This window comes from Pseudonaja textilis, chromosome 2 (genome assembly GCF_049901715.1).
Source record: "Pseudonaja textilis isolate UNSWEBS1 chromosome 2, rPseTex1.2, whole genome shotgun sequence".
NCBI classification, from domain to species: domain Eukaryota; kingdom Metazoa; phylum Chordata; class Lepidosauria; order Squamata; family Elapidae; genus Pseudonaja; species Pseudonaja textilis.
Window position 1 is genome coordinate 245,196,438 of NC_141991.1, and position 23,333 is coordinate 245,219,770.

Genomic DNA, 23,333 nt, shown 5'->3' on the forward strand with positions numbered 1-23,333 from the left:
CCAAGAAATGAAGATGAGCACAACCCCTAGAATCAGACACAATTGGACAGAGAAAATCTTTACCTTTACCTATACTTCAGGCCCAACCTTGTGGAGGATGGAGGGAGATAGAGAATTGATTCTCTTTTGTTCAAAGGTCTCTTTTAATCAGATTTTGCCTAATCTAGCCAAGGAGGAAAGGAAAAGAATGAACCTTTTTTTTTTTTGCATGTAACAGCCTTGAAGTTACTTCTTCACAAGGATGTATGATGGCCCCATCTCTGCAGAGTCAAGTTAGGAATTTCTGAATTGTTGACACACCAAAAAGTTCACCATCACTGTTCTAGGCATTATGCCAAGTGTCTTCAAACTTGGCAAGTTTAAGACTTATGGACTTCAACTCCCAAAATTCCTGAGCTAATATGACTGGAGGAGGAATTCTGGGAGTTGAAGTCCATAAATCTTAATGCTGTCAAGTTTGAAGACCCCTGCACTATGCTGTATCCATCATCTAATCAGAAAATCAGGAAGAAGTTGTGAAGCACTTGACAAAATGCTTAGGGGCAACTGTGTCAAAGACCTGCTATTCCACTCCCATTCCATAAAATCACTGGCTCTGTCTTTTGGGAAATAATCTAAAAGCATTCACCATTCAAGAATCTATTGGATTATGTAAATTTTTTGGAGGCAGATCATCTAAAGGCTCTGTCATCTTAAATTCCATGTTAAAGCTGTAACCGTATTTCTGCAATCAAAGAGAGAAAAGTCATTTTCCAAACATACACGAAATTTTTAATGCTTAAAATTAATGCCTTTGTCCCTTGCTCAGACACATCAGCCTTTCTCATTTGAATGTGTATGTTGGCCTGGAGCCATTGGCAGGATTGTTTTGTTTCAGATTGTCACTGTAAATTGGAAGTAAAAAGGATTTTAATCACAATCACAGACTGAAATGAATGGTTTTAAATAGTCTGTTTAAGCTTAGCGTTATGTTGTTTGTTAGTCTGTGCATACACTTAATAATTGTTAAACAGGGCCCAGAATACTAAAAAAAATGATTTCACCATGTTTTAGATCTCACATATTAAAATAAAATGTGTGTTGTGTCATTCCCTCTATTTTCAGACTACAAAGATAAATTCCCAGTATCATAAAAAGGTTAATAAAATATCACTAAGAGACTTTCATAGTTGCCTGAATAGGAAGGGAAGAAACTGAGCTGCAGCATAAAAATAATAGAAACTGTCTTATTTATTTTGTTCTATATCCTTTTTTATTCAAATTTTCCAAACAAATATATTAACACAAAACTTTCACTTGATGCTATAGGCATTTTCTAATATAACGGAAGCAGGTAACATTTTCCAAAGCACCAGACAGAATACAAGAAGTAATGGATGTAAACTAATCAAAGGGAAAAGCAACACAGAACTAAGGAGAAATTTCCTGACAGTTAGAACAATTAACCAGTGGAACTGCTTGCTTTTGGAAGTTGTGAATGCTTCATCACCAGAGGCTTTTAAGAAGAGACTGAACAGTCATATATATTACTATGTGGTGGATGGATGGATATCACATAGTAATATTAAGATTATAATCTCTTCCCCTCTCCATTATCCAGCTCAGTTTCTTAATCTAGGCCTCTCTCTGGGCAAGCTCTGTGTTGCACAAAATCTCCCTTTTTGTTCCTACAGTTGGTTGGTTGGTTGGTTGGTTGGTTTATGGCATCTGTAAGGTCATGAAATTACTGCTAAATAACCCTAATAAAACACATTATACACGCAAACACAAATGTAAGTTTAAATAAAGCATCAGCACATACATGCATGTAAGTGTGTGGACGATAAACCAAATGAAACATCAAACTAGAGTAAAACTATGATAAAATTGCCACAATATGAAGCCATAGAATCACAATAGGATAAATACTGTAGTTCAATATTTAAGGAAGCTAGCCATCTAACTGCTTCTGGCATGGTTGTGGCAGTGCGCGTTCTCTCACATTTACATCTATTTTACTTTTACCTTATTCTTTGCCCAAAAATACATTCCAAAGCCTTTCATGGTCTATCCAACTGAGTATTCATCAGCCACCTTAATCCTAAAAATGGGTTGCTTACTTTATTCTTTTTTTTTTTTTTCAAATCTCTCTCACTTAACCACTCACAACTATTCTTGTCCTTTGCACTCCGTGGAGGATTTTTTTTTTTTTTAATTTCAATCAATGTTTTCTCATTCCACGGAAACCAAATTGCAAACAATCTACAATGCTTTTGCCCTGAAGACCTAACCCTTTTGTGTGACATACACAGCTTAATAAAGATGAATGCTGTATCCCATCTCACTTTTCCTCTCAATTTACAAGTGATTGTTGACTCCCACCCCATGTGTTAATGAACAATTGTATAAGAAACATACAAACCGCAAGAATGTCTATTAGCCTTATATCTGAATAAGGCTAATAGAGCAATTGTCACAAAATAAAAATGGCAAAACTAATTTTGCCTTCATATGATTATATTATTATACTCAATTTGCATAACTTTAAATACAGAAAAACTATCAGCGTGTAACCCAAATTCTGCTTTAATCCACAAGAGAAAGGAACACATTTCAAGAGCCACTTCAAGGATTATTATAATGAAGCCATGCAATTTTTGTTTTTCTTTAGCTTATTCAATATGGACACCCAGCAAAATGTTTGTGGATTGGGTACAATCAATATTTCCTTCCAATTACAAATGTGGAGGTTTTCTACATTAGTCCAGTTCCATCCATCTCTGTGGTCAGCTATGAAAAATTAACTTGTATAAGAACTCCTTTTTTGTTGTTTTTGAATGTTATTTCTTAACAAGTTCTACTGAAAAATAACAAAATGTTTAAAAAGGAAATAAATACGTGGAAAACTACAGCAACAAAACTGAAAACTGAAAAGAAAGTGAAAAGAAAGGTGACATGATAGCCTATATTCCTATATTTGAGAGGCTGCCACAAAGAATAGGGGTCAACCAATTTTCCAAAGCACAAGAAAGCAAGACAAGATATAATGGGTGGAAACTGATCAAGGAAAGAAGCAACCTAGAACTAAGGAAAAAAATTCCTAACAGTGAGAATAATTAATGAGTGGAATGACTTGCACTCCAGAAGTTGTAGGTGCTTCATCACTGGAGGCTTTTAAGAAGAGTCTGGACAGTCACTGGTCTGAAATTGTATATGGTCTCTTGCTCGAGCAGAGGGTTGAACTAAAAGACCTTCCAACTCTGCTATTTATTGTGTTAAAAATACATGAACATGAACAAAAATGCATAGGTTTTTTTTTTAATCTATAAATTAACTAGCTCGATACCCGTGCTTCACTACGAAACTATGTGATCGGGCTTAGTTTTTGGGGAGGAAAATAAGGGGAAAAAATAGTACACCTGTCTACCAGCATACATTGGTATTCATCTGGCTAGTGTCCTGTCAGTGTGTGGGAAAGTTGAAGGCTGTTTGGAAAATGAAACATGGAAACTGAAACAATATTTGCTGTGTGAACAAGAAGGAGACAGCAAGGAGCCTGGGCATGGCTTAGCTCAACTGTTCTGTACTAAAGCTGCCTGGTGCTGTGAAACTAAAACTGAAACTGCTTGTCGTTTTGCATTTGGAACAGATTTCTTTTCAGGTGGGGAGGGGGAGTAGAACTCCTTAGCATCAGAGCATGTTAATAATAATATACAAAATGCTAATGCTCTGATGATCATTTTGAAAAAAATCCTTTCTTAGTAAGCACCTAGAAGCCAAGAGGAACATACATGCCAAATTTCAAGTTTGTGGGCTTTACGGTTCTGGAGATTTTTTGATGATGCGTGAGTGGTATTTCTTTCTCTCTCTCTCTCTCTCTCTCTCTCTCTCTCTCTCCACACACACACACGTGTGTGTGTGTGTGTGTGTGTGTGTGTGTGTGTGTGTAGTACCCAAATGGGGGAAAAAATAAAAGTAGGCTTGTTAAGTAAATCAGAGTAAAGCAACTATTGTGATGTGCTACTTCATAGACTGAGTTGAATAGAACTTAAATGTTTTCTACTCCAAACTCCACTTAAGTGCAGGATATTCCTCAACTGATCACCACAGTTGGAACTTTGGTTTCATAGCAATGTCGTCTTTTAAGTGAGTCGAATCTGATTTCGCAATCTTCTTTTGTGTGGTTGTTAAGTGAATGTGGCTTTCATCATTGACTTTGTTGCTGGAAGCACCCTGGGAAGATCACAGATGGTGATTCTCTGACCCTGGGACACAGCAACCATTGTAAATACATGTCGTTTCCAAACGGCCAAATTCTGGTGCTGTGTCTGCAGGACCACTGCGATAAATGCAAGGACTGGCCCAGTGGTGGGATTCAATTTTTTTAAACTACCGGTTCTGTGGGCGTGGCTTGGTGGGCGTGGCAGGACAAGGATACTGTAAAAACTCCAGTCAGAGGTGGGATTGGCAGGTTCTCTGAACCACTCAAAATTTCCACTACTGATTCTCCGGAACTGGTCAGAACCTGCTGAATACCACCTCTGGACTGACCATATATCATTTTTCTCAGCAGCATCATAACTTCAAATGTTTATTAAATGAATGATCATAAGTCAAGGACTAATCATCCCCCAAAGATGACCATCCAGCCCCATTTGAAGAGCTCTAGGCATAGAGTTCCACTGTTCAACAATGAACAGAATAATACAGTTGGAAGGCAGCTTGGAGGTCTTCTTGTTCAATTCCCTATATCAGTGATGGCAAACCTTTTTGTTGTGGTGTGCTGAAAGTGTGCAATAGTGTGCACGCATGCCGGCACCCACAATGAGATGCGCCCCCCTCCATGTGCAACACCCCTGCCCTACCCTCTTAACTGCACTGTGCATGCACGCACCACCCAGGTGATTTTTGGCCCATTTGAGGCCGTTTTTGCTCTCCTGGAGGATTGAGGGAACCCTCTGAAGCCTCGGGAGGCTGAAAACGGACCCATTTCAGCACTTCTGGTATTACTGGAAGGCCAGTTTTTCAGCCAACTGAGGCTGCAGAGGCTTCTCTCGAGCCTCCAGAAGGTCGAAACCTATCTCAAATGGGCCGAAAATCAGCCAGGAGGGGTGCGCATGCGCAATGCAGGTAAGTTTGGCTGGGGCTCGCATGCCCGCACAAATGTGTGCCACCTGTGGCATATCATTCCAGACAAATGGATGTCCAATGTCTTCTTAAAACCTCCTGTGATAGAAGCACCCACAACTTCTGGAGGCAACAGGGGTGGGATTCTATCGGTTCTGTCCGGCTCTGTAGAACCGGTAGCTCTGAAGAGCAGCAGACATAGAACCAGTTCTATGTCTGCTGCTGTTTTGGCCCACCTGCCCACCCAGGCTTTTACCTGACCTTTATTTCCTGGTTTTTCAACTGCAGCTGCTTTGCGCGGCACAGCCGTGGTTGAAAAAGCATGAAAAAAGTGCTTTTTCAACCACTGCGCACCCGCGCACAGCGCTGCTCAGCTGTCTAGGCAGCAAGCTGACAACGATTTACACGTATGCGCGCAAATCATAAATCACCAAACCAATAGTTACACCGGTCGGATCCCACCCCGGGAGGCAAATTGTTCCACTGTTTAATTGTTCTAGCTGTCAAGAAATTTCTCCTTAGTTCTAGGTTGAATCTCTCCATGTTTAGTTTCCATCCATCCATTTCTTCTTCTCCTACCTTCAGGAGCTTTGGAGAATAGATTGCTCCCCTCTTCTTTGTGGCTGTCCTTTTCATTAAAGTAAACATATTCAATTTCTGCAACTGTTCTTCATGTGTTTTAGCCTCCAGTCCCTTAATCATCTTTGTTGTCCTTCTCTGCACTCTTTCTAGAGTCTCAACATTTTTATATATATATCATGGCGACCAAAACTGGATGCAGTATTCCAAGTGTGGCCTTCCCAAGGCATTATAAAGTGGTATTAACTTTAATTCTTACCATCAGGACATTCCTGTTAATATTCAGCTGAAATTTGCTTCCAGTTAATTTCAATCTATTCTTCCTCATCCAGCTCTCAAAAAAGAAACAGACCATCCACCCTAATGCCTTTTATTTTTCTTGCCTACAGGCTAAAATATATGCATTTTGCTTGCTGTTCCTCAAAGCATTAGGTTTTAAATTCTGTTAATCCCACAGTAGTTCCCTTTTGAGCCTATGGCAGTTTTTCCATATTGGTTTCTAAAGATAATGCCCAAAACAGGATATAGAATTTCAAGTACAGTCTATCCTGAGCAATATGTAAAGAGAATACAATAAAGAGAATTCTGCAGCTTCTCACTGATTTTGGCGTTCATTGTATTCGTATTTGTTATTTACCAAACCTATATGACTGCCTACCTCATATAATGATTCTAAGTGGCTCAGAAAAATCCTTGAAAACAAAGATTAAACAAAAAAATCTTTCCCCAGATGCCAAACCACCAAACAGTCTCCCAGCTCAACCCCCATCCTAGCCCAGAGCTTGGGGAACCATCAAGTTTTTATGGCTTCTGAAAGACTAAAATGGAAGGGACCTTGGATCTCAGGTAGGAAGCTATTTCAAAGAGTTCAGGTAACCAACATGAAGGTGCATCTCTAAAGACCCATCAGGTTGCAACATTTAAAAGAAGGGACCTGGTATGTAACCATCCTATCAAATTTAGTAAGAAAGACAGATACCTTCAGGGAAAGATGATCCCACAAATAACCTGGACCTCTGTCATGTAGGCCTTTAAAGATCCTTTATTATCTTGAGACCAACATGAGTTGATCAGCTTACTTAAAAGTGGACTGGCCCTTCCACTCTGCAGAGGCTGTTTAAAAGAAGACCTTCCATTAAAGCAACATGTTCGTCTGAAGATCAGAACTGCCTTAACAAAACTACCAAGAGAGAGTCCAATAAGTATATTAATGGATCCTTGTTGGAAGGATTACAAGAATAATAGAGGAAATTATTATCCGTGTTATGTTTATGTATATGTCTTCTGCAGAGTGTGATAGGATGCTGTGGAATGCATATACCAGAACAATTAGATAAGTCATCTATTATTATGTTACATTTTAAGTAATTATTAGATAATATTGGGGGGGGAAATAGTCAGAACTCATGCAGGCATTTTATATCTAACAACTGCCAAAACCAGGAACACAGTTTTATTGGATTTAGCCATATGTACACATTTAGTTAATGATCCTTACAGCGGCTTCTTTCCAGTTTAAGCTATTTGTAAAATCACACACAACACTTTCTTCTGTTTGAAATGAAGAGGAAGAAGTTAGGGCCAGGGAAGGAATGTAATAGACTCCAGGTTGTGCAAATAAGACACAACTCTTGTAACACACAATGTGGGAAGAATTCTTCAAGGCAATGCCACTGCTTTGGTGGTGGTGGTCTTTGTTTTATTGCATCATCATTATTATTATTATTATTATTATTATTATTATTATTATTATTATTATTATTATGACTAGTCTCACACTGAGTCAGATGTTCAGACTGGATTTGTTAGGTGTAAAGAATCAGGAGCACACATTTAGTTTCAATTAAGGTGATTTATTGCTCATGCTTATACAGAAGAATCTAGTCAACTAAAGGGTCAGCACTAAATTGGCCTTAGATAACAGTTAATGGAATTCAAGAGGAGTTGGACTTAGACAGTTTGTGGGAACACAATGACTCTAGGCTAATTCCTCTCTTGACTCAATCCCAAGATCTTCCTGCTCTTCTATAGGATTTGACTTTTTTTTCTGCTTATAGAATCCTTCCCACAGACCTGGAATAGGCAGATGTTGTTATTTGATGGTGGTAAATATAAGCTGTATTATAAGCTTTGATGGCTATCATGCAAATTTGGAAACTGAGGTGGAGGAAAAAAAAATGGCTTGCTATGGATATGTGATGGGAAGTTGAAAATTACTGTGTAATCTAAACAAAGTACCTGCCTAGGAATTTTTATCTACTGGACATGCCCATGGAGTATATCCCATTTGCCAGAGATTCACTACATGGCATTCGCCCTCTCAGTTTGGGACCACTATTGTAGACTTCCTTCCTGTGTCACTGGCAGCTGGTAAAACCTTCCAAAGGGAGCAGTTTATGATGTCACTTTCCCTTAAAACTCATAGTTAAATTTGTTCTGCTACACCCTCTGCTTTGCTATTGATTTTCTCTGTTTTTGGTCTCAGCAGCCTGGAGTGTAGAGCTTTAAGACACTGCATGTTTTTAAATATGTACCAATAAAGGAGAATATTTGCAGCTCAGGGTTGAAATGAAGGGTCCTTGAGGCTCTCTGAGCTTGGTTGTTTGTCAATAAGAAGCAGTAGCTAATGGTGCCCTTCAGATTTTCAGACTTCATTTCTCATTGTACAAAGGCAGAGGATACTAGAATACTACACCTGAAAGACACTAAGTTGCTAAGCTGCTGCATAATTTCCTGTTCAATTCTTCTCAATCTTTGCTTCAAACTCTTTGCTCCGAGACTACTTCCAGGGAAAAAAAGAAAGATTTATCAGATGTAGCGAAAAAACATTTGTCTTCTCTCACTATTGGTCAGATGGGTGACTGTATACTGTGGTTCAACCATATCAGGATCCCAAATTTTACTCCAGGTCAGTGTTTCTCAGCCTTGCAGACTTGAATGGCAAGGTTGGCCACTCAGACAAAAGAAGCCTTTGCTATCCCATCTGAATCTCACATCTGTAGAGGCAAGATCAAGTTTGAGTACAAAAGATGGAAACCACAACAAGAGCGGACATGCAGGGTTGTGGATGAAGGCCTATTTTAGACCTATTCAGTGTTGCTCAGTGAAAGGGCAGGTCTAACATCATTTCCTCTTGATATCCCACAGACATTGCTCTTAGGAACAATTTAGGCATAATACTCCAGCATGCTTCATATTTATTTATTGACAGTAGAGTTACAGCCATGATGGAGCCTGCCCATTACAGTCATAAGTTGTAACGGTCATAACATTTTATGATTTTTTTGTGGCAGTTGTTAACACATTGAACACATTGCTCATCACGGCACCATTTTGCTGGAAAAATGGAAGTACTATAAGTGATTTTTTTTTTTTGAAAAAGCATTGTAAAACACAGTCATGTGACTGTGGGATGTTGCAATGTGGCTGCATTGCTAAGTATCTGTGATGACCCAAGGTGGGATACAAAACAAACACAGTCACAGAAAACAGGTGAAGCCTCTTTTATTCCTTCACTTGCTTCCAAGCTCTGAATATTCTTGACGGAACACAAAAAAAACCTCCCACACAACAGTTACAAGAAGAAAGAAAAAAGCAACACAAACCAGGCAAGATAAAGGCTGGAGGACGTCCACAGACAACACACACTGGGAAAGACACCAAATTCAGAGAGGAACCATAAACTAGAGATATTTCCAGGCTTTGTTTCCAGTGTTTGCCCGTACGCAAGTCTGTCCTCTTATTCAGTTGTCACAGCTGCAGCCCATGAAGAGGTTCAAGGCCCTCTCCTCCTGAGTAGACCATGTCTCTCCCTTATCCTCTCCTCCCTGCATGCCCTAGGATGGAGAGGGGATGGGCCTGGGTCCTTCTCTGACTGCTCAGCCCGCCTCTGCCCTTAACCAGCCTCCTCCACAACCTCCGGAGCCACCCTTCCACTCCCTGTCAGCTGTTCCTCCTCTCCCTCAGAGTCAGTCTCCACCAGGGGCATGACAGTATCTGAAATGCAGTCACTATAGGCGGGAACCCAACTCTTTGAACTTTCAGGTTGTAAGTCCTCTTTTTCAGATATGTCATAAATTGAGGAATGCCTGTATTCGATTTATTTAGCCACTCACCTCACACATAGAATTAAAAGTGGAACCCCAGCCCCCACAAAGAAAATAACCAAGATTAACCATCAAAACAATACAAATTATTTAAATTATTTTTAAAAATAATAATATGTAGGAAAACTTAATCAAGCTCACAAACAGAACAGTCATTTTGCAGGCACCATATCCCCAACTACTAGATCTCTGAGCCAGATGACAAAGCCATGTCTTCAGACCCCTTCCAGAAGGCCAATTAAATCAGAACCATTCCAATCTCAGGGAGATGATGTTCCAGAATGGGGTTGCCACGATAGGTAGGTAAAGTTCTCCTTCTGGTCAGATGACTTTCCTTCATGGATGGGACTCGTGACACGCCCTTCCTGCTAGACCTAATGGGACAGGTAGGTGTGATAGAGCAGAGGTGGTCTCTCAAATAACATATCAGCTAAAGGGCTAGCAGCTGCAATGGGAGAATGTACAACAAAGTTTTAACCTGTTGGATTGTAGACATATATGAGGTTTAGCAGATTGCCAAATCCAATCTGCTTGGCTTACAGCAGCCATGTTGGGAAAACTAGAACCTTCACTAATTAGATTAAATGGGTTATTATGTGAATCCAGCCAATGTCTCTCACAGGCCATATGTCTCTGCGTCTGGCTTATGCCAGCATGTCTACCCTGGCAACAATTTTCTACCCTTCTGGCCAGAAGTCTTTTCCGTCACCTGCTACCTTTTCATTTTAGCTGGGCATAGCTAAACATTCATATTCCCAAATTAATCCTGGAAACTAGAAACTCTTCTGCCAAAGTAGCAGAAAGGCTATTCATCTTTACCTGATCAGATGATGATATGAATCTATGGGAAGTGGAGGATGTTCACCAGGTGCTTCACAATCCCCATCAGAAAAAAATGCATTGGATGGAAGATCTTCCATTTGTGACCATGGATTTTTTTCCCCCAATGCAAACATCTAGGAGTCCCAAATTAGGAATGAACAAGGGGAGAAGTGCACGTGTGTCTCTACTATATACAGTATCCCAAATCTTATAAAATTCCTCCAACTAGATTGGCCAAAATTAGTAAAAGTATATCACCACATTGTTGGAAATGTAATATAGAGATAGGGACCTATTATCACATGTGGTGGAAATGTATAAAAGCAAAAAAATTCTGGTTGAAAATAAAGGTTTGGATAGAAGAGATGGTTAACCAGAAAGTAGAGTTCAGACCAGAAATGTTCTTACTGGGAATTGTTAATGAGAAATACAGTAAAGGAACAATATATTTAATGACACATATAATAACAGCTGCAAGATTGGTATATGCCCAAAACTGGAAGAATGAAGATACCCCTACAGAAAGTGATATAATAAAGAAAATATTAGTCTGTGCAAAGATGGACAGACTAACTTTAGAAATCAAAGATAAGGGTGAGACAGAGTATTATGAAGTCTGGAGCAAAATGTATCAATGGTTAGAGTTAAGGAAAAAGAAAGAAAGGGTTGACGCTTTATAGGAATGAAAGTTAAAGTTTTGTAATCCAAAGAGAATGGAATATAATGGACAAATAGGAGATGATAACGAATGCATGAGTATAGAAGACAGTTGTATATGTATATAATTGTAGATAAATGTAGATAAATGTAAATAGAAATAAAATGCAGCTAGCACTATACTAATAACATACAGAAAAAAGGAAATTAACTGTTATGTGTATCTCTATGCTATAGTTTGTATGGCCAAAATCATGGCCAAGAAAGTCGCACTGTGTTCAATTGTTTTTAATGTTTATTCAATAAAATTTATTTTTTTAAAGTCTTATAAAAGATTTCCATATTCAAATCCCTTTGGTATAGCCCTGTAAAGATCAGGTTATCATTCACAAGGATGCTTGGAAGAAAGAAATCACCTTTGAGAATGCCTGTTGCTTGAAAGCTATAGAATAATTCCAGGTTCCTGCCAACTTGAATAAAGGAAATGGATTTAACAACAATGCATGGCTGAAAGATAAATTTAGCTTTCTTTTGTTAGTGCTATTGTCGTAGTTGCCAGTTGTGACACTGAATAATCTATGCTCTCAAAGAATCAAAGAATGCCTGACCATCAATACCTCTGGGGACAAAGAAAGACAATTAATCTGGATCATTTGTATGAATTTAGATGTGTGTGTTTAAATTTAGGTTGTGATTATGATCCCAACTAAAGAAAACTTGGAAGTCAACATCTTTGTAAGTTTCCAATCACACAGGACCATCATTTAGCTAAGGCTAGGTGGAAATTGAATTTTTACAACACTTCAACTCTAAGTCCAGGTTAACCAAACACAGTTGCTAGTGTTACATAATGTGATATTCCCAAAAACTATATCACATCATGGCATGATATGATGGCCCGGTTCGTGCAAAATCCTCTAACAATGGTTACCCCCTCTACACTGAACCAGAAACTACCCAAAATGGTAGCCTAGACTAACATGCTTTGCACATCCATTCTAAAACTTTATACTCTGTAAATACTTTCTCAACAGAGTCAATCCCCATCTGATCACTATAAATCCTAAATCTGGAAGTGACCATCTATTGAAGTCTGAAGGTGGCCCAGAAGTTTGGAAATTCAGTGTAGTTCTAGAATGCTTTAAATGTGAATTTATAACATAACTAGCTCGATGCCTGTGCTTCACTATGAAACTATGTGGTCAGTTTTGGTAGGAAAATAAGGGGGGAGAATTCTGCCTCTGCCTACCAGCATCCATCAGTATTCATCTGGCTAGTGGCCTGTCAGTGTGTGAGAGAGTTGAGAGCTGTTTGGAAACTGAAGCAGTATTTGCTGTGTGAGCAAGGAGACAGCAAGGAGCCTGGGCATGGCTTAACCCAACTGTTCTGTACCAAATCTGCTTGGTGCTGAGAAACTAAAACTCTTACTTTGCATGTGTTTTGCATTTAGAATAGATTTCTTTTCAGGTGGGGAGGGGGAGTAGAACTCCTTAGCATCAGAGCGTGTTATAATAATATACGAAATAGTAATGCTGTGATGGTCATTTCAAAAAATCCTTTCTTTGGAGCACCTAGAAGCCAAGAGGAACATACATGCCGAATTTCAAGTTTGTAGGCTTTACGGTTCTGAAGATTTTGTGATGATGCGTGAATGGTATTTCATTTATATATATAAAGATATAACGTAATGTAACGGAACGGAACGGAACGGAACATAATACAGTATAATACTGTACAATACAGTATAAGAGAATAAATACTATATGATACAATACACTTATTAAACCAGTTAATAAAGAAACACCAAGGGGTCACTGGAGGTAACTTTATTTCTAGCAGGCTCCTATGGGTTCAGTCTCAAGTCCCATGAAGCTGAAGTGTCATACTTTGAGGGGGCTCTACGAATACCTGAGCTGTTATTAGTGGTTCTTTGGGAGGGGAAAAAAAACCCTTAATATTAATAATCCTTCAACTAAAAATACAATTTGCAAGCAACAGGTTTTTCTTTTGGAACATGTGTGATAAAAAAAAGAGTGAGAAGAAAATGACATTTGGCAATATAACTGAATATTACGTATTTCTATTTAAAAGCACTCTATTCTGATCTTCAGAGACATCTGCCGGAGATCAAGGATTTCAAAAAGTAGAACTGACATGATTTGTGGATAAGTGGTCTCTTGAATTATGAAATGGAACAGCCAACTTCTATTATATGATGTATAATAAATAAATGAATACCATGTAACACTGATCAAATGTTGAACAGAAAGCATAGAGTCTGTTTGTCTAGTACTGTAGAACCAACTGCAAATGAAAATACCAGAGAGAATCAGCGAGACATTCAAGTGTTTCATTGACAAAATTAAGGGAGATGAAGTGCATTTATTTACAAACTTTAATACAATTTCTACTGACAATGGAAGCAAGTAGGACGCTGATAAGATGTCACCTCTAAAACATTGTTGCAAGACAGCATTGGTCATCAAATTCATACGAGCTGATATTTTTGGAAAAACAAATCAATCTATTGGACTAAATAGAAACAGACAAGCATACAGCCACTGGGTATACAGATTCTCCTTCACACACCCCTACTCCTACCCCATGCTGAGTTATCACAAGCACATTCAATGCCGTGATGCCTATAACATTAGAGCAATAATTTGTGAAACAACCACCACAGGCCCAGATATACAGAAGCACATCGTTCACACCTGATTTCACCCCAAAACTCAATATTTCTTGGTGGAAGTAATTCACACATTCCACTGAAAGACACTGAGTGAAAAGCTGCCAAGTGATGAGATATTGAGTGATGATAAATACATGTGTGAATTAGACATCAGTGGTTGCAGCCCTATCTTCAGTTACAGTTTTATAAAAGGCACACTCCGTTGAAACTCCCTATGGTTTTCCTGCAACTGAAGACAGAAATGTGCTATAAAAACTTTGAAATCCTTCAAATCTGTTGAGACATCATACTTGAAATTCTGGAATTGTAAGTCCCAAGATCATTTTGCTGCGAAGGTGGTGATCTTACATGAGGATAAAATTATTGATGATTCTATATTGATGAATATTTCAGTTTTGAGTACAGAGTGTTAAAACAAGACCTGAGCATTGAAAGGTACTAAGTCAAAAAAAAAAAAAAGGAGAGAATTTTAACAAATGTTCTACAATTCATCCATGATGATTCATCCAAAACAAGGTACACTTAGTAGGTTCGTGTCAAAGGAGTTATTGATTTAATACTCAAAGTATATTGTCCCTCTCCCCAACCCCCCACAGGCAGTATATATTAATTACATGTGAATTTACATGAAATATTTCTGTGTTTACCACTCCAGAAGAATCTGGAGGTTCTCCAGAAACAGTTTCTTACGTGTTTGTGAAGTTACTTTGAAGAATCTGGCTCACCCTATTGCAAATACTTGTTCTGGGTTTTATATTCCCCCTTTCACAACGACACTGCTTGTCCACCTTACAGACCAACGATTGTGCCGAAGAAGAGCATCAGTATCTCCCCTAGGATCCCTTCCATTCATCCCAACTAGAGTCCTAATCCAGGTCAAAGGAACCATAGTTTAGGATGTAGAAGCCACTGCACCATGTGGCTCAACGATCATAGCTTGCCTCTGTGCGCCATGCGCCTTTCCAACCAATTTAACTAAATGCACATGTGGCAGTCCCCCAGATCGGAGGGCAATTCCACAGCCTTGAGATGGATGGGTGCTATGACAGGCCCCCCGTTGATTTATACTGCACCACTTGCCAGGACTATAATTATTCTCCTATTCAGATGCTAGGAGATGCTGACAACCTGATTCCACCCCGTTCCTTGACTCCACACCACAGGCAAGTGTGAAGAAGGGAGTGGAGGTTGAAAAGACTGAAGGCAGGTCGGGGTCTTTTTTTCCCCCTCTTCCACTTCAAGACAAAAGAGTCCTTCACATTCACTTCCCTCTATGATTCCTTGAAACTCAAATTCTATTATGCTTAGACCAATGATTACATGATGGGATTAAGTGCCCTCCATAGAAGCTTGGGTCTGATTTTTTTTAAAAAAATATTATCATTTCCAAGCTGCAGAGTAGCACACCCAACCTATTCCTAGTCTGAAACGGGAGTATTTTCACACTGACACCCTCTCTCTCTCTCTCTCTCCCCCAAAACACACCAACAGAAAGGGAAAGCAATAGAAATAACTCATTCACCATCGGCTTGCTAGATTTCCTACCACACAACATTTTGGCACATGAGAAACAATAGAAAATGAAAATGGCCAAAAAAAAAAAAATGACCCGGGCAAAGAACAACAACATATATTTATTTTTGCTTCTAAGTCAACTCGTTTTTTCAGAAAGAAAGTTTGAAGTGGGGGAAAGGAATACATTTTCAAAGAAGGTTGCGCATTAGCTGGAAAGTAAAAAAATAAAGAAAAAAGAACAAAGCAGGATTGTACAGTAGCTCTGAAAGCCTTTTGTTACCCATCCACGAAGTCTTTTAAATGCCCTGCTGAGTGGGAATTTCGCCAAGCTCAGACTGTCTACTTGGCCTTAATAAGCGCACCTCCTACTGGCCCTTTCATGGAAAGAAGTCTTGCTTTCTTCCTGCTTGTCTCCCCCTCCTCCCTTAAGATGCTGAAGAGAGGAAATAGCTGCTGAAATTGGGGTGGGGGAGAGAGAGAGAGAGATCCAGCAGAGGAACGGCTTCGGGTTAAAGGCGGTCTACTCACCCTCCACCCTATCCCTCCAAAAAGGGACAAAAAAAACCCCAAACCAACCAACAATCCTTTGCAAAAAGAAAAAGAGAGAAAGAGAAAGGAAGTTTTGCTTCCAGGTGAAATGCAGGCGAGAAAGAAACTTTGTCCAATTGTACCATGCAAGAATTAATATATTTTTTCCCCGGGGGCTTATTCCGAGCCTGCCACTGACATTAAAAAAAAAAAACTGACAAAAGACTTTGTAACCGTCGCATCGAGCGTGCGATCTGCCGCTCCAATGAATCACAGGCAGCTAAAAGAGAAACCACCTTTCGCCCTGCACCCCATCACGGAGACCGCTTGATATAAAGCTAACCAAACCTCCCTGCGCTCTTCAGCATCGCTACACGTGCGATCTTATTGCTTGCTGATCATCCCCCCCTTCCCCGGTTTCAATTTTGGACTCATTGGCTTTCCGTGGGCATCAAACGCAGACCCAACAGACATTTCTCCGCCTTCCTTGGCAGGGCCGTTCTCTCCCAAGGTGGGAGTCGCTCCCTGGTCTGCCTGTTTTGAAGCAGGGGTTTCCAGGGAGAACCCTTATTCATAAGCCGAGCGCTAGGGTTGCCATTCCAGTTGCAAGTCTACCGCAGAGACCAAGGCGGAAGCCTGCCTGCCTGCCTTCCCGTGTTTAATCAGGGAGAAATCTTTCCACCAAGTCACCTGTTAGCCTCCGATCACATCCCACCCCCCTCGGACAAATTACCCGTCCAAGCTTTTGCAGCCGTGCGCAGTTCAACACGGCTACCCCTCGAGTAAACTTTATGACGGTTGCTGCTGCGGCACATGGGTTCAAAATGCTGCAATTTCTGGGCCAACGGCTTCTGCCTGGACAACGGTAGGAGGGCAGGGGGAAAAAAAATTGGCACAGTCATGTTTTGGCACCCGTGGCCCAGAGGGCATAAGTATGCACGCTCAGTTTGGGTGAGATGGGGTAGGGCTTGTCCTGAGACGGCCTGTTAATGAATGGCTGCTGTCGGTCACGGAAACCCAACATTGCTCTTCTCAAATGGCGCAACTTCCCCGAAAAGATTTTCACCACCCCGTCACCCCCCCAAAAAAATCTACTGTTTCATGCCCGGCTCTAGCTGACTTTTCCGGGATACACCGATTCAAGCCTCGCTCCATTTCTCATTCTCTCGCCGCTTTCTCCAGCTCAACTCCCGTACAATGAGCTTGGTTCCTTTTTAATTAGAAAATGTGTCTACCAACTGCAGAGAGAGGTGTGCCCCCGTATCACTCAAACGGGAGTTGGGAAGCACCGTGCATGCAAACTACAGATCGACAGACGATCTTGTTCCCCAAGAACAAAGACCAAATATATATATATATATATATCCTCTCTACCCTTTTCTTACTCTTAAGCTACCGGTCACCGAAGCTACAGAAGATTTTTTTAAAAAAAAGACACCAAGCAGAGAAGAATGCCAGCCCATCTTTGCTTTTCACTGTAGTTGTGCTTTGATGACAGCAGGCTTCTGGCTTTTTCTTCCCTTTCACAAGACCAAGAAGAAAGCTCTGAGCAACTCCAATCTCGCCTTAATGGCCAACCTGCCAACCATTCTTCAAAACCCATTCTTCTCGGCATCCAACGAAACTCAAAAAGAGCGCATAAAAAATAAAACTCAGATATGACTTACCGGTGACTTCAAGATCCAGGGTGAGGAGAGAGATCACAAACAGCAGGAAAGCCAGCTTGGGTAGCCAAACAGATCCAAGATTATTATTCTCCATATTTCCAAAACACACCTATTTGGATATTTAGGTCTAGACCAAAAGCAACAATCCCACACGTAGATACACTTCGGTCTCCTCCCTTTGGGTAGGGCTGTTTTAGTTCTCCACGCGGACAAGGTTTTCGGAGGATTCTTATTATTTTTTGCCAAAATACAAACAAACAAACAAAAAAAGTTGTGTTCGATCCTCGAGCCAGAAGATGTCAGGACACTAACTCAAAGAAAAAAGGGAAGAGGAGGGGAAAAGAATTCCCTCGGTTTGAAAAGCATCCATCAGAAGAAGATGAAAAATCCAGCTAGGAATGGAAGGCGGGGGGAGAGAGAGAAAGAGGGGAAAAAAAAAAGCAAAAAGCAAGCTGCATTAAACAGAGAGTGAATTATCCATCTCTGCTGGTGTTCAAAGTAAAATAAGCTCAGCGCGCCGGAGATCCTACGAGGGAAGAAGCATCTGAGGTATCTCCACCTCCACCACCTCCACCTCCTCCTCCTCCAATTTCCTTGGCAGATGTTCCTTGCAGGGAGCAGGGGAAGGAACGAAAGAGGCGAAGCCCTCTCACTTGTTACGGATGCTGGGTCCAGCAACCGGTATGGGAGAGGGAAGGAGTTAGAGCTTCAAACGTCCACTGAGCCCGAGCAGCTCTGATGGAAAATGTGGAGAGCGGAGAGGAACCGACTGGATGGGGGGGGAGATATTCTGCTGGGAGAGAATCAGAGCAAGTGACAGAGAGAGGAGAGAGAGAGAGAGAAGAGATCGGTTGGCTTTCAAGCAGCTGTACTCGCCGAGCACAGAGCTTGCGGTGGCGCGAACAGAGGCGCCCTCTGTAGGCCACATTCGGGAAGACACTTCGGGCCGACTGCAAAGGGAGGCGCTCTTTCTCGGCGTTTGCAACTAAACTCCGGTTCGGTTGGGTTTTCCGTCCTCGCGAAACATCCCCACCCCACCCCGGGTTCGAACTTTGCCTTGCCGCCTCTCTGGGCTCGGCGAGATTTGCAGAGCCGTGGGAGTTTCCGAGCGGCAGAGCAAGAGGAGGAGATTTCAGCTAGGCGATCCCGGATCAACGGGGCCACCGAATAAATGCGGCATCTTCGACATCAACCCAGCTTTGGGGGGGGGGGCTCCCCCCTTTTCTCTGCAGAAGCCGTCGAACTCGAGTCACGGGGTCTGCGTAGCCCGCCCTTCCACAAAATATAATGCCTACCTGCCCCCCAAAAAAGTTGAAAAATGGTCCCTTTTAAATTATGAGATGAGGAGAAGTTGCTTAAAAGTGCGGTTTAAACAATATTATCGAGGGAGCCGTATACAGCTGTGTTCAATAAACCAGCTGCTGAAAAACAACGGTCTCAGGTGAGGCAATAGGAAGAATAATTCAGACGACTCCGAATTAAGACGACACCTGGAGGAGTTTTGTCAGTGGAGATTCTCAGTCCTCCAATTCATGGTTGTGCGCAAAGGTAGTGTTTTTTTCTCTCTCTCAAGAGGCAACTGGACTTTCTAGTTTTTCTTTGAAGACGTTTCGCTTCTCACCCAAGAAGTTTCTTCAGCTCTGAAACTTCTTGGATGAGAAGCCAAGGGTCTTAAAAGAAAAACCACAAAGTCCAGTTTGCCTCTTGAGGGAAAAAAGAAAAAAACATCTTTGGGAGGTCCAAAGTTTACTTAAAAAAAAAAAACCAAATTGATTTTTATTTTATTTTTAGAAGATGACCAAGAAGAAGCAGAATACCGAACACAATACAGAACAATAACCCCAAAATAAAAATAAAACAAATGCAGAAAATAAAAAAGCAAAAGGGGAAAAAAACCCACTCCCCCCCCCCCCCCCCAAAAAAAACCCCTTAAAGTCTCTATCAGAATTTAACTGTTCAAAGTTCACTTGACTCTTTGGAACAGGGGTCTTCAAACTTGACAGTTTTAAGATTTATGGACCTCAATTCCCAGAATTCCTCCTCTAGTCATATTAGTTCAGGAATTCTGGGAATTGAAGTCCACATGTCTTAAACTTGCTAAGTCTGAAGACCCTTGCTTTGGAATGAGTACATTGGTCAAAGTATAAAATTTAATATAAAAGTTATTTGCCTATTAATAGCCCAAGAAGGTAGATGAGATCTCAGAGGAAGAGAGCTGAGAATTTCAAAGAATAAAAGACAAAGTATGAAACAGCAGATCAATATGGGGTAGCACAAAATATCTACCAGTTCAAAAATAAGACCCTTAAACCACAAAACTTTGACAAACAAAATCATGTTAGTTATGTCCCCCAATATGCACAGACAGCAAAGAAGCCATGTTAAGGCTGAATGTGTCACATAGCAGGCAAAGACATCATAAAGTTTGCTCTCTTTGCGCTTAGCTACAAACCCTGATTGATGGTTTAACATGTTGGATGAATAGAACCAGGTCCAATGGATGAGGAGCCTGAGTGAAGAAGCAGAAGAGAACAGAAAGAGAGAGAGAAAATAAGAATTAGACCCCCTTACTCCTTACATCAACCTCCATGTCTAGAAAAATGGAGGTTTTTTCCTCCATCTTTATTCTTCTGAGATTTTTTTTCTTAGCAGCCTAGATCACAATTGTGGGATTTCTCCAAAGGTTTCCCCTCCAAATAATAACCAGAGCTGACTCTTAGCATCTAAGCTAGATAAGGTTAGCTAGGCGATTCCAATTAGTTCTTCAGTTACACTTTTTTCCTACAATTTAGCTTTGTTTCATTGTGAGCTTCCTTCTTGCTGAGGTTGTGACCATCTTATACGATTTTTCCTACATTTCTCTAGGGCAGTGTTTCTCAATCTTTGCAGCTTTTAGATGGGTAGACCAACTCCCAGAATTCCCCAGCTGGACAGTGGAGTGGAGTGGAGTGGAGTGGAGTGGAGTGGAGTGGAGTGGAAAGGAAAGGAAAGGAAAGGAAAGGAAAGGAAAGGAAAGGAAAGGAAAGGAAAGGAAAGGAAAGGGGAGTGGAGGGAGTGGAGTGGAAGGAGTGGAAAGTGAGTGGAGAGGAGAGGAGAGGAGAGGAAGGAAAGGAAAGGAAAGGAAAGGAAAGGAAAGGAAAGGAAAGGAAAGGAAAGTGGAGTGGAAAGGGAAGGGAAGGGAAGGGAAGGAAAGGAAAGGAAAGGAAAGGAAAGGAAGGAAAGGAAAGAGAAAGGAGAAAGGAAAGTGGAGTGGAAAGGGAAGGGTGGAAGGGAAGGGAAGGAAAGGAAAGGAAAGGAAAGGAAAGGAAAGGAAAGGAAAGGAAAAGTGGAAAGGAAAGGAAAGGAAAGGAAAGGAAAGGAAAGGAAAGGAAAGGAAAGGAAAGGAAGGAGTGGAAAGGGAAGGAAAGGAAAGGAAAGGAAAGGAAAGGAAAGGAAAGGAAAGGAAAGGAAAGGAAAGGAAAGGAAAGGAAAGGAGGAAAGGAAAGTGGAATGGAAAGGGAAGGGAAGGAAAGGAAAGGAAAGGAAAGGAAAGGAAAGGAAAGGAAAGGAGAAAGGAAAGTGGAATGGAAAGGGAAGGGAAGGGAAGGGAAGGAAAGGAAAGGAAAGGAAAGGAAAGGAAAGGAAAGGAGAATGGAAAGGAAAGGAAAGGAAAGGAAAGGAAAGGAAAGGAAAGGAAAGGAAAGGGAGTGGAAAGGAAGGGAAGGGAAGGGAAGGGAAGGAAAGGAAAGGAAAGGAAAGGAAAGGAAAGGAAAGGAAAGGAAAGGAAAGTGGAGTGGAGTGGAGGGGAGTGGAGTGGAGTGGAGTGGAGAGGAGAGGAGAGGAGAGGAGAGGAGAGGAAAGGAAAGGAAAGGAAAGGAAAGGAAAGGAAAGGAAAGGAAAGGAAAGAGTGGAAAGGAAAGGGAAGGAAAGGAAAGGAAAGGGAAAGGAAAGGAAAGGAAAGGAAAGGAAAGGAAAGGAAAGGAAAGGAAAGGAAAGTGGAGTGGAAAGGGAAGGAAGGGAAGGGAAGGGAAGGGAAGGAAAGGAAAGGAAAGGAAAGGAAAGGAAAGGAAAGGAAAGGAAAGGAAAGGAAAGTGGAGTCGAGTGGAGTGGAGTGGAGTGGAGTGGAGTGGAGAGGAGAGGAGAGAGAGGAGGAGGAGAGGAGAGAAAGGAAAGGAAAGGAAAGGAAAGGAAAGGAAAGGAAAGGAAAGGAAAGGAAAGGAAAGGAAAGGAAAGGGAGTGGAAAGGGAAGGAAAGGAAAGGAAAGAAAGGAAAGGAAAGGAAAGGAAAGGAAAGGAAAGGAGAAAGGAGTGGAAAGGAAAGGGAAGGAAAGGAAAGGAAAGGAAAGGAAAGGAAAGGAAAGGAAAGGGAAGGAAAGGAAAAAGGAAAGGAGAAAGGAAAGGGAGTGGAAAGGGAAGGGAAGGGAAGGAAGGGAAGGGAAGGAAAGGAAAGGAAAGGAAAGGAAAGGAAAGGAAAGGAAAGGAAAGGAAAGGAAAGGAAAGGAAAGGGGAGTGGAGTGGAGTGGAGTGGAGGGTGGAGTGGAGTGGAGAGGAGAGGAGAGGAGAGGAGAGGAAAGGAAAGGAAAGGAAAGGAAAGGAAAGGAAAGGAAAGGAAAGGAGTGGAAAGGGAAGGGAAGGGAAGGAAGGAAAGGAAAGGAAAGGAAAGGAAAGGAAAGGAAAGGAAAGGAAAGGAGAAAGGAAAGTGGAGTGGAAAGGAAGGGAAGGGAAGGGAAGGAAAGAAAGAAAGGAAAGGAAAGGAAAGGAAAGAGTGGAAAGGAAGGAAGGAAAGGAAAGGAAAGGAAAGGAAAGGAAAGGAAAGGAAAGGAAAGGAAAGGAAAGGAAAGGAAAGGAAAGGAAAGGAGTGGAGGAAAGGAAAGGAAGGAAGGAAGGGAAGGGAAGGGAAGGAAAGGAAAGGAAAGGAAAGGAAAGGAAAGGAAAGGAAAGGAAAAAGGAAAGTGGAAAGGAGGAGGAGTGGAGAGGGAGAGGGAGAGGAGGAGAGGGAGAGGAGAGGAAAGGAAAGGAAAGGAAAGGAAAGGAAAGGAAAGGAAAGGAAAGGAAAGGAAAGGAAAGGAAAGGAAAGGGGGAGTGGAAAGGGAAGGAAAGGAAAGGAAAGGAAAGGAAAGGAAAGGAAAGGAAAGGAAAGGAAAGGAAAGGAAAGGAGAAAGGAAAGTGGAAATGGAAAGGGAAGGAAGGAAAGGAAAGGAAAGGAAAGGAAAGGGAAAGGAAAGGAAAGGGGAGTGGAAAGAAAGGAAAGGAAAGGAAAGGAAAGAGAAAGGAAAGGGAGTGGAAAGGGAAGGGAAGGGAAGGGAAGGAAGGAAAGGAAAGGAAAGGAAAGGAAAGGAAAGGAAAGGAAAGGGAAAGGAAAGGAAAGGAAAGGAAAGGGAGTGGAAGGGAGGAGGAGTGGAGGAAGGAGGAGAGGAGAGGAAGGGAGGGAAGGAAAGGAAAGGAAAGGAAAGGAAAGGAAAGGAAAGAAGGAAAGGAAAGGGAAAGGAAGGAAGGAAGGAAAGGAAAGGAAAGGAAAGGAAAGGAAAGGAAAGGAAAGGAAAGGAGAAAGGAAAGTGGAGTGGAAAGGGAAGGGAAGGAAGGAAGGGAAGGAAAGGAAAGGAAAGGAAAGGAAAGGAAAGGAAAGGAAAGGAAAGGGGAGTGGAAAGGAAAGGAAAGGAAAGGAAAGGAAAGGAAAGGAGAA

The 23,333-nt window shown here is 41.3% G+C and overlaps 1 protein-coding gene across 1 annotated transcript in view; it reads right to left on the reverse strand.

The window, feature by feature from the left end:
• DCC (DCC netrin 1 receptor) overlaps positions 1 to 18,076 on the reverse strand; it is a 1,175,771-nt gene extending 1,157,695 nt beyond the window's left edge. Inside the window, exon 1 of the mRNA XM_087927493.1 lies at positions 17,673 to 18,076. Coding sequence (XP_087783619.1) covers positions 17,673 to 17,766 — 94 coding nt within the window. The 5' untranslated portion in view covers positions 17,767 to 18,076. The remainder of the gene's footprint in view (positions 1 to 17,672) is intronic.
• Positions 18,077 to 23,333: the final 5,257 nt, after the last annotated feature.